The sequence below is a fragment of the Bombus impatiens genome, unplaced genomic scaffold (genome assembly GCF_000188095.3).
Source record: "Bombus impatiens unplaced genomic scaffold, BIMP_2.2 scf_0765, whole genome shotgun sequence".
Classification (NCBI taxonomy): Eukaryota; Metazoa; Arthropoda; class Insecta; order Hymenoptera; family Apidae; genus Bombus; species Bombus impatiens.
Window position 1 is genome coordinate 1,021,611 of NT_177184.1, and position 14,881 is coordinate 1,036,491.

The following is a 14,881-nucleotide window of genomic DNA, read 5'->3' on the forward strand; positions in this document are numbered from 1 at the left end:
ACGTCTTACGTATACTGGGACGTTCGCTCGGTCGGCGTACTTGGCAGCCAAGCAACTAGAATATCGCAACGATACTACCATAATTTATCAAACGATGAAAAAACGTAGCCGCTGCGAACGGCTGTTCGAATCTCATCTTCCTAAAAACCTGCGTCACTTTCATCGAAGTCGAAGGCTGCAAGTTAGCCACGATATACACATATACAAATATACCTACGTAAATTATAATTGTCATTGACGCGATTTATCGACAGTCTAGGTATAGCGCGAACGAACGTTCTCTGTCGCGTTAACCCTCAAAGGCTATTGCGGATGAAATTTCTCGTGACTTTTGTTTTGATGTTATCGCAATGATACGACCGCCGTGTTACAGTGGCAAACGATAAGTTTATTTATTTCTCATCTTACGTTCGATGTAATAACAATAATACAAATTCACCCATACGATTAACGCGATATTCTTGAGAACGATAGCTTCTAAGAGTTAAGTCCGACAGTGGCTCGCGATCGAATAAAAACGGTACTTGTTGATTCCCAATATGATCAGTCAGGTGTTACAGTTCGTACTTATACATATACCAAAAACGGACCGTATAATCACTTTAGAAAAAGAACATGCATTCGTATAAGCCTACGTACGTAAGCAATGTTTTTGTCGTAGATTGCCGGGGTGAAGGGGGAACAGGGACATGGCGATGGTGGGGATGAGAAATTGAAGGAAACTCGAAGAGAAGCGACAAAGTACGACCTAGGTACGACATATTTACACCACGACTCCTACACACTTTCCTATGCACGCATTCACATGGCTCACCAAAACAGAGAAACCGGACAAAAATAAAGGAAATAAGAGGAGAAGAGAGCGAGAAAATTTTGCGTGTATGTACGTATATTTGAAAAGAAGATGTCTGTGTGTATGTGCGCGCGCCAGTTCGTACGCGTGTGTGTATTTCTCTGAAAAAAAAGAGAAAAAGAGAGAGAGAGAAACGGAATAGAGAAGAAAGAAGATAGATACATAGGAAAAAAAAAAGATTCACTGTACACAGAGATCTGTCAGCCAACACGTTTTCACCGATCAACGACGACTACCGGAAACGAATCGTTTCATCTTCGCATCTTTGCTTTTCTTTCTTTTCTTTCTTTTTTTTTCTTTTTTTTTTTTTTTTTAGAAAGGCAACGATGTATGTACGTATATTTGAAAAGAAGATGTCTGTGTGTATGTGCGCGCGCCAGTTCGTACGCGTGTGTGTATTTCTCTGAAAAAAAAGAGAAAAAGAGAGAGAGAGAAACGGAATAGAGAAGAAAGAAGATAGATACATAGGAAAAAAAAAAGATTCACTGTACACAGAGATCTGTCAGCCAACACGTTTTCACCGATCAACGACGACTACCGGAAACGAATCGTTTCATCTTCGCATCTTTGCTTTTCTTTCTTTTCTTTCTTTTTTTTTCTTTTTTTTTTTTTTTTAGAAAGGCAACGATGCGCAAGGAAACATTGCGATAAGATGATTGTTTTCGTTTTACATTGACTCGTAAAAGTTCCTAGCTCGATAAAGACGGACCATTAAAAACCAGTTACCGAGGAGAGATTAAAAATGCGATAAGCTCCCGTATAAAAAATAATTCTTTCGCGGTCGTTCTCTTAGATCAGGTGTAAACGCATCGACACCTTAATAATAATACCGTGACTCTAGGAACTATACGCCTTGTCATGAATCATAAACGACTATCAAGGTGCCCGTTATTACTAGTTTAAAAAAGACGGACATTGGTCGATCTCTTCCGATCGCTGTCCTGCTTGCATTCGTTAAGTTTATACGAGCAATCTCGTTTCTCGTGTTCCATAAGGAGGGATCTGCGGTACTTAAACCACCCCGAACAAGGCACTTTCAGTCTATCGAATGAGAATTCGTCGAAGACGGAACGACGACGACGACTACGATGACAACGGTCACCGACTATCGATGGAAATCGAAGGAATTTTCAATGGGAAACGAACGAGGAACGGACAAAAGGAGTAACGTAGCGAAGCTTAAAAATAGGAAGACGAAAGGAAAGGAAAAGAAGAGAAGAAAAGAGGAGAAATGGAAATGGTGGGAAGAAACAGAATAATTATCGATAATCTTTAATAGTAATAGACTCTAAAAGAATTAAACGAGCCTTCGCATATTCCTCGCCGTCGTTGCTCTTCTCGAGCTATAATTCTCGAGCTATGAGCATCCACATTTCTCGACGACCATGCCTGGTAATCGCGAGAACACGATTTGATACTCGTTATCGAAGTACAGCATCGTGATCTCGGAGAGTTTCCTCGGGGCGCAACATGGACCAGAGTTGTTAGGCGGTTCCGCCAGGCTGACGATGTGGGTGTTCGGATATGCTGGCAGGAAGGCCATCGGACAGTCGCCCGAGCAGTAATTGGCATCGTACCTAAGGCACAAAATCAAAATCGTAATCGCATCGATAAAAGAAGCACGGCGATAACCACATCGGTCGTGATCGCGCGATAATTCCACGACGACGTATCGACATCGACACGCGTTCCGTACGCAACCGGAGACCGAAGAAATTTCCCATTTTTCAAACTATAGTCGCAAAAGTATGAATTTCCGTGGATGTACGCGGATGTAACGATACGATAGTATATTTTGGCGCAACGTATAGGTCGCTACTCCACGAATATCAGGTAAATGATGTTGAATTTCGACTCTGACCGTTCGAAAGCCACCGTTCCGAGAATAAAAAGAGACGATCGCTTCGCTTTCAATATGTCGCGGCACAGGTACTTACTTCTTGGGAGCGATTATCCAATCCCACCCAAACTTCTCAAAGTCGACGGTGAGCTTGTATCGACAACATCTGGTCTCCTGGCTAGCTTCGTCGCAATTAAGTCCCACGTTTCTCTTGATCCTCGCCCCTCTTCTCGAGTCGAGTTCTTGCGTCTGTACTTCGAGGTACGGCGCGTATTCAGCTCCGGGATTAGTCTCCACCAACTTCGCGTTTCTGCGATGATTAGCTCCGGGACTGGAGATCTTGAGCGCTACTCCCAGATTATCCCGTGGATGTTTGAACCATTCGGCGACCATTCTTCTTAACTCGATCGTTACCCAGTTGCCTCTGCAACCGACCGGCCGAGGGTGTTTCGTGGTCAAAGGTGGACCCAACGATGGCCCACCAGTCTCCGTCGTGCCACGAAGGATCCTTTGCAACGTGATCGTCACTGGACCATCTTCGTGACTTTCCGTGCTTTCCAAATCTCTAGGCTCGTCCAGTTCCGAGGACTCTTGGTTGCTTCCCCATATCCACAGGGATAATTCCGCCCTCGTCACGCGATGCTGGATTACCTTGTCGGAGAATTTGAAATAGAGAACGTCGAAGCTGCCTTTCGAGTGCCGTAGCCTCTGATCTGAAACCGAAAAATAGCAGCAGCACGGTTAAACTAACAAGAAACGTACGATCGAAAGAATACAAAGTATGTGCCGTGAGCACAAAGTTGTACAGAGAGCCGCAGAAGGGTAAAAGAAAGAGAGCGAAGAAAAAAATAGAACGGAAGAAAGTAACGAAGAAAAATCTGGCAAGATCCGACGAAGAATCAATGGTCGATATAATCCGCGTGCTACGATGGTCGTGCACGACGGTTACTGCTACGTTGCTGGGTTCCTAGGCTCCGCGATTGGCGATAAATCGAGAACAACCGGCGATGCAGTTGCCGCGCGGTTTCTTGCCATTCGGCAAGTACGAAGACTTTGGTTTGCTCGCGTGCTTGTGTCCGATATTTACGTCGATGGCAACGACTAGCGTTCGAGCTAGCGTTTCAGGCGACCTGCATCACGGCGATCGACGTTCGGCGCAAGTCGATCGTCGAAGAACAGAAGCAAGGGAGAACGAAAAAAGGCGAAGCGAGCTTATACAGACGCGTAGCGAGGCGCGTTAGTCTCGATTCTATTCAGGCCATCGTTCGATGCGCGTGTACCTGTATGTGTCTCGGTGAGAGACCGCTTCCATCAAGGGTAAAGCTACCTCAAATCGTACCGTTACGCGACCACGTTTTTCCTCGTTCGATCAATCGACAATTTCTTCCTTTCCGTATCGATACCGTCGCGAGTTTGTCCCGCCATCTAAACAAACTCGTCCCGGTATTCGAGCGAATCCCAGCACGTTTCTCTATGTTCAATGATACCGCCTTTCTCAGCCACCGACCATCTCTCACCACGTGTTACCGCTCTTTTCTTCTTTTCTTCGCTAAGAGGTTTTCTCGCGACGATCGCTTCTAGAATTGGACTCGCTTGTGCACAACGTGTCCGAAGTAACGTCAACCTGCGTTCAACGTGCGCTGACGGAACCCAACGCGAAGATAGAATCGCCGTTATACATACGTGTACGCGATACACTTACGACACGAGCGAATCGAGCAAGATTCTGCAGCGGCGAACAAGAATACCAGATTTTAGCTTTTTCAACAACTTTTCTCTTTTTCTTCTTCTTCTTCTTCTTATTTTATAGTACGTTGCACTTCGTTCCGACGTTTCGTGAACATCGCGTTTCGCTTGTTCAGGGCAGACCTGAGACTATTTCTGCTCCTGTCTTCCGAAGAGTCTGCCCTGAAGAAGCAAAGTGGAATGTTCACGAAACGTCGGAACAAAGCGCAACGTGCTAACAAAAACACGATCGAAACGCCAAGAACCGCAAATATATCGAGAACGACAGAATCGCCTTCGGACGGTTCGTCCTATGAGAAAATCGAGTCGCGGGTTTCTCAAATACGTTGACGAATTTGATTAATTCTGAACTAGACGGGCGTAGAGGATCGAAGAGTCGGCTGGCGATGGTTCGCCCGAATTCGATATCGTTATCGTTGTCACTGTCATATTCCGCGTTGTATGCGTTTGATTTTCGGCGGCATTGGGAGATAATTATTTATCAGAATGCCCCCTTCCTTTCGCTGCTTGCGAATTCGTGCTTTCTCTTTCCCACGCCAGACGCATCGTCATGGAAACGAGCAATTAGCAGTCGGAGCATTCCGCGTACCGAATCCCTCTTTAAATCGATTTATACGCCAGTTAATTGCGGGCTGACTGACGGTACGTCGTTCTTCCCTCGCGTTCATCTCCTCCTCCGCCTTTTGGTCTCTGCCACTCTACCCACCTGTCACAGGCAAACGTCGTTCCCAAACAGAATTACCAAAAATCCTAGGAAACGTAGAAACGTCCGTACGTTTGAAATCGTAACACCGAGCGTAGGACGTTTCGTATAACAGCCAGGTTATTTGAAAATCTTTCATAGGATACGCATAACGTGGCGATTCGTAAAAGGTATGTGCAAGCTATTGCGAGCCACCGTATGTGACAAGCGTAGCAACAATGGCTCGATGTAGGTTTCAACGCTCGTGCCGTTTTCGTTCGAAAGATTTTAACTTGCTCGTCAGCTACTTTTTTTTCTTTTCCGTTAATTTAGGAGTTGCCCTTCTTTGTGTTTGCAGGTCAGACGCAGGAATGAGTCATGCTCCCGCCGAAAGGCGTGGATGGAAAGAGCGGCGAGACAGAAAGATGGCAATTTTATTTTCGTCCAGACGCGGCTACCGCCCGTCTGGCACGAAGTCTTCTAAAAGCACGTCTAACGTGGTAAGGGTGGGAAACCACCGAGTTCGAATTCGAAAAAGGGCAAACCGAACGTCGCGTTGATCGTGTAGCGCGTGGCGTTCGAAAATCCACCGAGTACGTCGTTTAACGAAGTTTAATGGGCGTCGTTCGACGAATCGATAGGACGATCCTGTCCACGGCCGATACGAACGCGGTTCCTTTCGAAAATCTCTGTCGCGCGATCGGAAAGGAATTGGCCAATTAGAAACACGTGTCGACGGAACGCGGTACGTGGATTTTATATTTGGTGGCGAGAGCAGTCAGACACAAATAAATGCGTAGAGTGAGCGCGACAGAGGAAGAAAGAGGCTGGATGCGGCGGAAAAGAAAAGAGAAAAAACCGGTCGTAGCGTAGAACAGAGAAACAATAAAGCTAAAACATTAAGTACACACCGTGCTTCGGCGCTTGAGATAAATATAGTTTTAGCGAACAGAGGTCAGTCGCATTGCAAGACCGCACTATAGAATCGTTTTCTAGTTAAGGTTCTTACGCTGTTCGGTATCGTGTTTTCGATTCATGCACGACGCGTTCCTACATATTCGCGATATTCGAGAGAAAGCTATGCAGAAAACGTTAACGTTTCTTACGTTACACGCGTAACGCACCGTCCAACGGTACACCTTGGCGATTGCGTGTGACGTACGAGACGAAAGTCGAGCGATAACGCGTCGAGTGGAGGTTTCGTCGAAATGTACGTCAAAGACGAGCGGACGTACTCAAAATGTCGAAATATAGCGAGCAAAGTGTTGGAAATAAAGAGACAACACGGTTACCGAAACCGTGATCGTCGAATCAACGAAAGGGAAAATGAAAAGGAGAACGAAGTGAGACGAAGTTCGTACGAGTGGAAATGATGGAAAACAACAACGGTGATACCACGGTGTCGTGGCCCTGCCTATAAATAAATGAAGAAATAATTGATACGAGAGACGGTTTCACGTCCCCTCGTCCCGCGTTCTCATCCTCGGTGCACTTTTCGCCGCTATCGTCCAGTTCTTTCACTCTTCGTCGTAGCAGCTGTCGCTTTAAGGGCGGCGACGTTTAAAAATATCACGCGACAAATCGTCTACCAACGGCACACGACACGATAAGATTAAACATGCGTCAACCAAATGCTCAAAATTTACAGGCGAAATCGCTCCAATTCGATCTGACCCGACCCAATGCTCGTACAGTACGCCACTGTTTATAAGTAACCGTATACTTTGATCGACTCGTATCGGATCGTTTCACGAATTTCTAGCGAAGCTTGAGAAACGTTTAACCAGAATCAGACTTTCAACTTGTTTCTTGAAAAATTGTTCCTTTTCGCTAACGAATTCGTTCGGGTAGCTTTTACGAGTTTCTATACAAGTTTATACAAGTATTTCGTTTCTAGCGTGCGTCTGTCAAAGCCGTGCCAGCGAAATCCTCTTTTCAACGTCGGTTGCACCGTTGCCTCGTACGATGCATATTTCGTTGTGTTTTCATGTTTCGTCGCAATCGCGAGCAATTGCAAAGAATCGAAGATTACGGAAGATTTTACGTCGCATTTTGCGTCCTTCACAGAGAAGCAACATCGTGAATACGAAAGGATTCGACAACGAACCAAGAGACTCGATCGAATTCGTTCGTTCGAGCGCTTGCAACTTCGCAAACAGGGTAAAACTTGACGCGAGTCCAGAGATGTATCTACACACCTACGCGCGACAGGTCGTCGAACCCCAAAATTAACGTGCTAACGCATCCATTTCAATTGGTTTCGTTCCATTTCGTTCCATTTCGTTCCATTTCGTTGCCGTGGCTTTTTCCCTAGCAGTTGTTTCATCCCCTCGATTCGTCACCCATCAAAATTCGTAGAAAGCGACAGTAGCAGGGGATATTACGCGATTCCGAGAACGTTCGTTCACGCGACTCAAATTAAAATTACTTGTCGTGCGATCTACCAAAACACGTACACGTCAGAATCTGAAATTAATCGCGAATCGGACGCACGATCGAACGATAAGTCTCGTTTATCGCGTACAGAGAAATACCTCTGAAAGGCGGTGTATCTAGAAGCAGTTATCGTGTTTCCGGTACTCGTTCGAAGAAGGAGTGCTTTCCGCGTGGAAAGTTCGAGTCGTCAAAAGGGAACGGAGATCCGGAGGGGTTCTCGTTCGCCGCGAAACCGGACGTAAAAACTGCCGCCCTCGAGTAATTTGCATCGCGTGACGAAACCGCCCTGCAATTGCAACTGCACTTCGACACTATAACACGGCGTAACTCGATAAAATTCACATTTGGGTCACGCGTTCCACCCTCTTTCTCCCTTTCTTCCCCCCAATTCACCCTTCGTTATTCTTTCTTTCACCCTTATTCCCATTCTTTTGCTTTCTCTCTCTCCCTCTCTCTCTCTCTCTCTCGCGAGAAAGGGCCTTCAGCTACGAACCTGCTTCACCGTGTATCGCGTGCATTCGAGACCCAACGTGTCCCTTTTAAAACACGTTAGAAGAGCGAAGAAGAAGGGGAGAAAGATAGAAAGGCGAGCAAATAAAAGCATATAGAAAAAGGCGCTTCTTCTCGCAACCGACCGTGTTCCGATCAACGAATATGCAAAAGTAAACGGGTACACGCGGATAGTTATCAGCGATAACGCGAATCGTTCCATCGAACGAATTTCCTCTCGCGCACTGACGCAGATGGGAAAACGCCGGAATTATCCACCGGATCGTACGGTTAACTTTCTCCTGGCGAGTCGTAAATAAAAATATGTGGACGAATTTTGTCGGGAAGCTTCCGCGTCGCGCTCCTACGTAAACGGTTTCTCCAAGCGTTTGTACGTTTCCGCGAGGCATCGAGAAAAGCTAAAGCGAAAAAGCTGACAGTGCGTGGAACGTTTGAAAATATCATAGCTCCGTTGCAAGATGAAATGAGAATTTGCGTAAGGTAGCGCGGTAACCCGATACGATCGCAGTTGATCTAATATTACGATATTGTAGGTACGGTCGACGATAATACCCATCGAATTGTTATGTAACTGTAATAGTTCTTAAATGCATTCGCGTTGCAACATAGCACCGATATTCGTGCTGTTAATATCTTCGCGAGAGCGAGGAACACGACAAACTGGTTTTCTAGATCGATACTATAGCTGACGACCGATCAATCAACCACTGCGAACGGATCTATCGATAGAACGATCAAATTAAATCATCTGCGAAACGTTGGACGATCGCGTGTTCGTCGACTCTTTCGTAAACTTTCGTTTCGGCCATCGTATTTAACGAGATTCTCCACTTTATATCGTCTTTCTCGCTATCCATACGACGATAAATCAAAGAAGGAAAGAGACAAACGAAGAAAACCGATCGAATCGTATCGATACCGGCCGAACAATCGCTTTCGCGTATACTTTGTGGCCGCGTTTCGAGACGTTTCAGTCATCAAACGAAAGAGACCGTAACGAATTGAGAATCACTGATGGAATGGCGCCTGTCTGCGAGTATGCTGACCGCAGTGTTACTATCTACACTGTCATTATCCAACGGTTTAATATATCCATTTCAGATTTATTAATTTCACCAGGACTAACGCGCCTAACAGCGTATCGAAAATACGATGAAACTCGACGAAGGAGAGATCGATCGATCGTTCGTTGTATTACGTTCGTGCATCAGAAATAAAGTAGAAAAAGCGATGGAGAGAAAAGGAGAAAGATCGACTGACTTACTGGCAATTTTAAACGATCAACAGTCCTTTCTTCGATCGAAATTAAATCAAAACCGAGACCGTAAAACGTTCGAGTATCGCGGACAAGATCAAGATCCTTGCTACTAGTCGAACGATATTCATAGAATCTTTATCGTAGATTATTCGCGGCGTACGAAAATAATATCGTTAGCCAAAGTTCAAAAGCGCATGGTTATATTAAGAACCGATGGTTATTAAAGTTGAAAAATCGATAAAAATGTGCGCGTCATTGATACATCGAAGATATGGAAAGACCATTTGTCTTACGACTTGTACCAAACATCGCAGAGTTTTACACTGAAATATTTCGTTTTAGTCACGCGGTGACATTGAAGTTAAAAAATCAACAAAAACGCTCTTATCGTGCTCTTTTTCCTGTCTTCGAATGTATAAACATCCGCGGTCTAACGAGTATACCGCGAAGCCGATATCGTCGGGTTATTAACGAACGTACGTAATAGCAGAGGGAGCAGTGTTGCGGCGATGGATGTTCCAAGTCACAGCCGAAAATACGAAAGTTCTAACAACGGCTTGTCACCTCCAGAGACAGCCTTAACGCAACAATAAGCGATGGGCCTGACCTAGGCTGTGCAGCGACCGTGACCTTCGTAGCGGATCGAGGCCGGTTCGTCGTTCGTGTGTACTTGGAATTCGCGCTGTGAACGTTTCGTGCATCGTATCGATCGCTGGACCATCTTGTCCCGTTCTACGCTAAACGTTCTCCAATTTTGTATTATACCGGGTCCGATCGATGGGATATCGATCCCATATCGAAAATATTCGAATAACCGGCGGACACCTTTTAGCGGACGCGCGATGCGCGTCGAGCGAAACATTTTGAAATTTCATTAGCTGTGTAACCGAGATTGGACACTGTCACGATTACATCGATAAAATTTGTAACTCGTGGCGAGTATAACGAAACGAAACGTAAGCTTTCGGGAATGACGCACGAATATCGGTAACCAATACACCAAAACTGTGGAAATGTGACGATAATCGCAAGTTTGGTAGCTTCGTCAGCAAACGTGATAGCGAAGCTTAACGGATTCCTGCCAAGAATAGAATGCTTTCGAATGCAAATGCGAACACAACAACGTTGTAGATTTAGCTACGAATTTCCGCTTGCGATTTATCTTACACGACCTCTTAGTTAAGTTTACGTGTCCGTTATTTGACGCAAATGATACACGCGTTACCATATGACGCTCTCTCTTATTAAGAGATGCCGTAAATATAAAGTACTGGGGAAAAAGAAAAATTGGACGGGTTATTGGATCGGATATTGATCCGATCGAAATTTATATTCTACCTATGGAATATAAATTCCCGTAAAAACTTATCTTCCAAATTATAAAGTATAAGTTGAAATAAATGTATGCTCCATCGTTATCGCAAAATACAAAAAAAAAGCAAAAAATTAGATAGACACTAATCTGCTCGAAGCTCGTATTTTAATTATATAATTTATATTCATATTTTATCGTCATTACGAAATATAGGAAAAAACACAAATTAGATAGATAGTACTCTGGAAATTTGTATCTTAATTATGGTATAAATTCGTATGAATTTATATATTTCGTAGAATAATTTCTGTTCGTCTAGTTATCCTCGATTCACCGTACGCAACGTAATTATTACCGCGAACAAACACGATCTAGTTTCGTGGTTTACGCGTAAATACAATTCCGATCGACCATCGGTCGCGATAACGCAACGCTTTGACTGCAATTTCATTCGAATCGTTTGAAACGTTTACGGATGGGATCAAAAGTAAAGAATCGTGCGCGATGGAGCGAGGCGATCGAGCGAGGCGATCAGGCGAGGCGATCGACCGACCGACCATCGAGTGACAAAGATCGATCGATCAGTCGAGGTCGGCGAACAAAAAATCGACGCTCGTTTCAGCAAAGGAGATCGGGATGGGTAGGTAGTAGGTCGAGAAAGAAGGCAAAGACGCGGAAAAAGAGCGAAAAGAATTTGAGAAAAGAGAGGGCCGTTCGTCGAGCAAGAGAAAAAGAACGGCGAAGAAAACGAAGGAGAAGGGACGAAGCGAAAACGAAGAATGAACGCGTAGGAAAGATCACGAGTCGCGACGATCGTACGAGGAGAGAAAAAAAGAAAGATGTAGGTGAATAGGAGAAGAATGCCGACATGGACGAAAAGCGACATCGAAAAAGAAAAGAAAAAATGAAGGAAAAAGAGCGAAAAACGATAAGGGATATTCTACGTGGGTGCGGATGCGCATGCCCGTGTGCGTCTACGAAAGGGGAAAAGAAAGAGAGGAGACAGAGAGAGAGAGAGAGAGAGAGAGAAAAGAGGGAGAAGGTTGAGAGGGAAGAAAGGGGCTGGGGCAATGTTAGAGGCACGCACGAATATGGAAAAAGTTGAGAGAATGGGTACGAAGAGCCGAGGAAGAATGGAACGAGGGGAGAATGAAAAAAAATTCGCACAAACGAATAGTGGAGATCGCGCGACCACCTCCGGCGCGATCGACGAATTTCGCTTGGTTCGCGAACAGAGCGATATAGGTGGCCTAAGGCGATAACCCTCTACGAATATGATACTGGTTCGGCATCGGCATCGGCATCGGCATCGGCATCGACATCGACATCGGCACCGGGCACGATACCATCTCTCATGTCCCATCTATCCACGTTTCTCGTCGCTAGCTTCTTTTCTAGTTTTTGCGCGCTCCTGGAGAACAGGACCATCTTTACGAGCCGAGTCACACACGCCTCGAAACACATTTACCACGTGTTTCGGATACTTGTCTTCCACGATATAAAAGATCTATCAATCACTCGTTGTGTATTCTTATTGACATCGTTTCAGCGGCTAATCTTTCCGATAACGTAGTGACTTTCGAAACGGAGACGTTTTTAGTCGCAACCGAGCCGAGGAATCGAAGAATAGATTCGAATCGGCAAGATCAGCGAGAATCATAGTGATGCAACTCTGTAAGTCGGTCCTCTGCTATATTTCGTAACGTTCTATTATTTAGTGGACGAAACAAATCTCTATTTTTAGCACCACTTTTTTTATTTACGTCCGTAAAAGTGTAAAATTTTGCACGAACATCTCTGGTTATACGAAACTAAGGGAATCGTCAAACGCGACTAAATTTACACTCTCAAGATCTTCACGCACGATATTGTAATCTGCCATAGCGCTATTTATCCATAACCGTTCGCCATACGCCTTTCACCAACCGTGTTATTACCATGTTTAAGTGTAAATTCAAACGGAGCAAACTAACAGTTACGTGGCAAGGTGGTAAGGATCGCGGACGCGTTTGAAAGAAACCACCTATGTATTCCGATCGATACTCGAAAAATATGTACGTTATGTCACGGTACGTCGAAGGATGCGGTTAACAAGCGTGTCTTGCTTATTTTGACTATTATTCGGACGAGAGTTTGATCGTGTAATAGCAGCCGATCCCGCCGACGTAGTATCGCTAACGGGTCGTTTCTCTCGATCGTCTACCGACAATGGCCCTATAATTACGCGATAATGTAACGATTACTCGCTTCTAAAAAGTTCTCGCAAGCACCTGTAATCACAAGATACGGGACACCCAAGAACGTGCCGGAAGATAGCGTGTCGTATTTCGTGCGAGTCCTGTCAACCGACGATCGTAGATAAATCGGCTATTAAATGTAAAATCGCTCGTAAATGATCGGCTTCGCGCGGCTCTCGATCGGACTTTTGCTGTTTCAAGGAGAAAGCCCCTGATTTCTTCCAGATACGAGAAAGAAAAAGAGAGGGGACGCGTGTATCTGTAAGAGATAAAGCAATCCTAAACACAGGTCACCGGTTTAACGTAATTATTATGTAGTATAGGTTGAAAACAGCGGAGATATCTTTGCCTCGAGGATTTAACCCATCTTTTCTATGCACATTTATGCACGTTCTTGCAACTTTGTTGTCGAATATACACGGTGACCGAAATAATTAGGACGAGCAGAAGTTGTCCTCGTCGCTCAAAAAGATCGCGATAGTCGTGTCTCGTTACAGCGCTAACAAAGTTTCAAACTTTTCAATCTCAAAAAATGTTCGTTTCAAGCGTTGAAATACTTTCGCGGGTCACTGCGACCTGTACCTTTAATCCTTTTATTTCTCTAAAAAATTGCAAGAAGAAATTCTACGAAACGGCAGAATGACTAATTGTAGAAGGTGATTAAGCGCGGTATCTAAGCCGTGTTTAAACTTTCCTGCCAGGGACTGTTTGACGCGTAAAGCAATCGTACCTAATTCAGAAACTGCTGGAAGAAGCGACCAACCCTCGAAGCCGAAAGACAAGATCGAATTTCAAATCGATGGCCGGTGCTGCTGGTTTCATCTGACGGCAGAAGCGAAACGAGCGAAGAAACCTGAAATATTTCTTTAGCCGAGCAAGTTATCGACTGAATTTAAAATACGCGACGCGAATCGTGTAATTCGTTAGGCGACTGTGACACTTTATCCCCGACGAAGAAAGCTAATCTCGTTGCCAGTTTTGCTCTTCAACTACCGTTAATGGGTAAAGTCACGGGCAAGTTACACCCATTTATGTTGTAGTTTAATCGAGCGATCGTTTACAGCGAAGTACATTTCAATTTAAACTACAATGTAACAAATTGCGGCGTATAGGATCGCGGAAAAACGAAACGAATGGCTCGTTGAGGCTCGAAAAGGTTAATTCGGTTAACGTCGCCAAGGAAAAATACGGCAGTTGCAACGTACGACGCGCGATCGTTGCAATTGTACGCTGTAAAATAATTTTGTCGAGTAGAATAGCAGTACTTTTCTCGTGTAACAGAATGATCTTTTTTCAACGTCGAATGGAGAATCGGAAAGGATGGAAAGAAGATTTGGAACTTACGAGGTTGTGCCAGGGCGAAGACGCTCTCTGTTTTGGCAGCATATTCGTCGATCTCCTCGTAATGAGGAGTACCGGGCTCGAGAGGTTGAGGTTGATCGGCCTGCATTCCGTACATATCCATCAACTTCGAAATCGGCGGAATTCTTGGCAGAGCTCTGCCCGTCATGTTCGGAGCTTGTTTCAAGCCGAGCTTGTTCAAAATTTGTTCCTTGATAGCTTCGAGGCTGAGGGCTCTGATCTCTTCGTGCATCCTACAAGCGTTACAGGTGTTACCAGCCTTCGCTAGATATTTGATACGAACTCTGTCGATGCCAGGAACGTCGAAGGCACCAAAGAGGACTAGCAAGAGTAGTAACAGCGCCCCCCTGACCATCTTGCTCAAGGTCGTTCTTAGTCGGATCGGTTACGATCGGTTTCCCCCGCAAAGCGAGCGATCAGATATTTGACTTCATCGCTACGCTTTACCGATTTTATCGCCGATCCCTCTCTCTCCGCAAAGGTATCGCGCCCTTTGCACCTGTGTTCCGATTTTTTTATCTCGCGCGGATCAGGAATTCGTACGGTTCGTCTGCTTTTCCCTCTTCCTCTTCCTCTTCCTCTTCCTCTTCCGCTTCCACCTCCTTTTCTTCTTCTTCCTCTTCTTCTTCTTCCTCCTCCTCC

General features: G+C 45.0%; 1 protein-coding gene across 1 annotated transcript; it reads right to left on the bottom strand.

Annotated features, from left to right (window-relative positions):
* Positions 1-1,430: 1,430 nt before the first annotated feature.
* LOC105681319 (growth/differentiation factor 8) lies at positions 1,431-14,875 on the bottom strand. The gene is made up of 3 exons (XM_012390380.3): positions 14,222-14,875; positions 2,791-3,406; positions 1,431-2,430 (listed from the first exon to the last, which is right to left on the bottom strand). The coding sequence occupies exons 1-3, from the start codon at positions 14,592-14,594 to the stop codon at positions 2,211-2,213; spliced, it is 1,209 nt and encodes a 402-aa protein (XP_012245803.1). The 5' UTR covers positions 14,595-14,875; the 3' UTR covers positions 1,431-2,210.
* Between the last annotated feature and the right edge of the window lie 6 nt (positions 14,876-14,881).

Coding starts and splice junctions, on each gene's coding strand:
- LOC105681319 (XM_012390380.3), bottom strand. CDS start 14,594: ATGGTCAGGGGGGCGCTGTTACTACTCTTGCTAGTCCTCTTTGGTGCC. Junction 3,407..14,221: donor CTTCGCCCTGGCACAACCTC/GTAAGTTCCAAA, acceptor TTTCGGTTTCAG/ATCAGAGGCTACGGCACTCG. Junction 2,431..2,790: donor TGGATAATCGCTCCCAAGAA/GTAAGTACCTGT, acceptor TTTGTGCCTTAG/GTACGATGCCAATTACTGCT.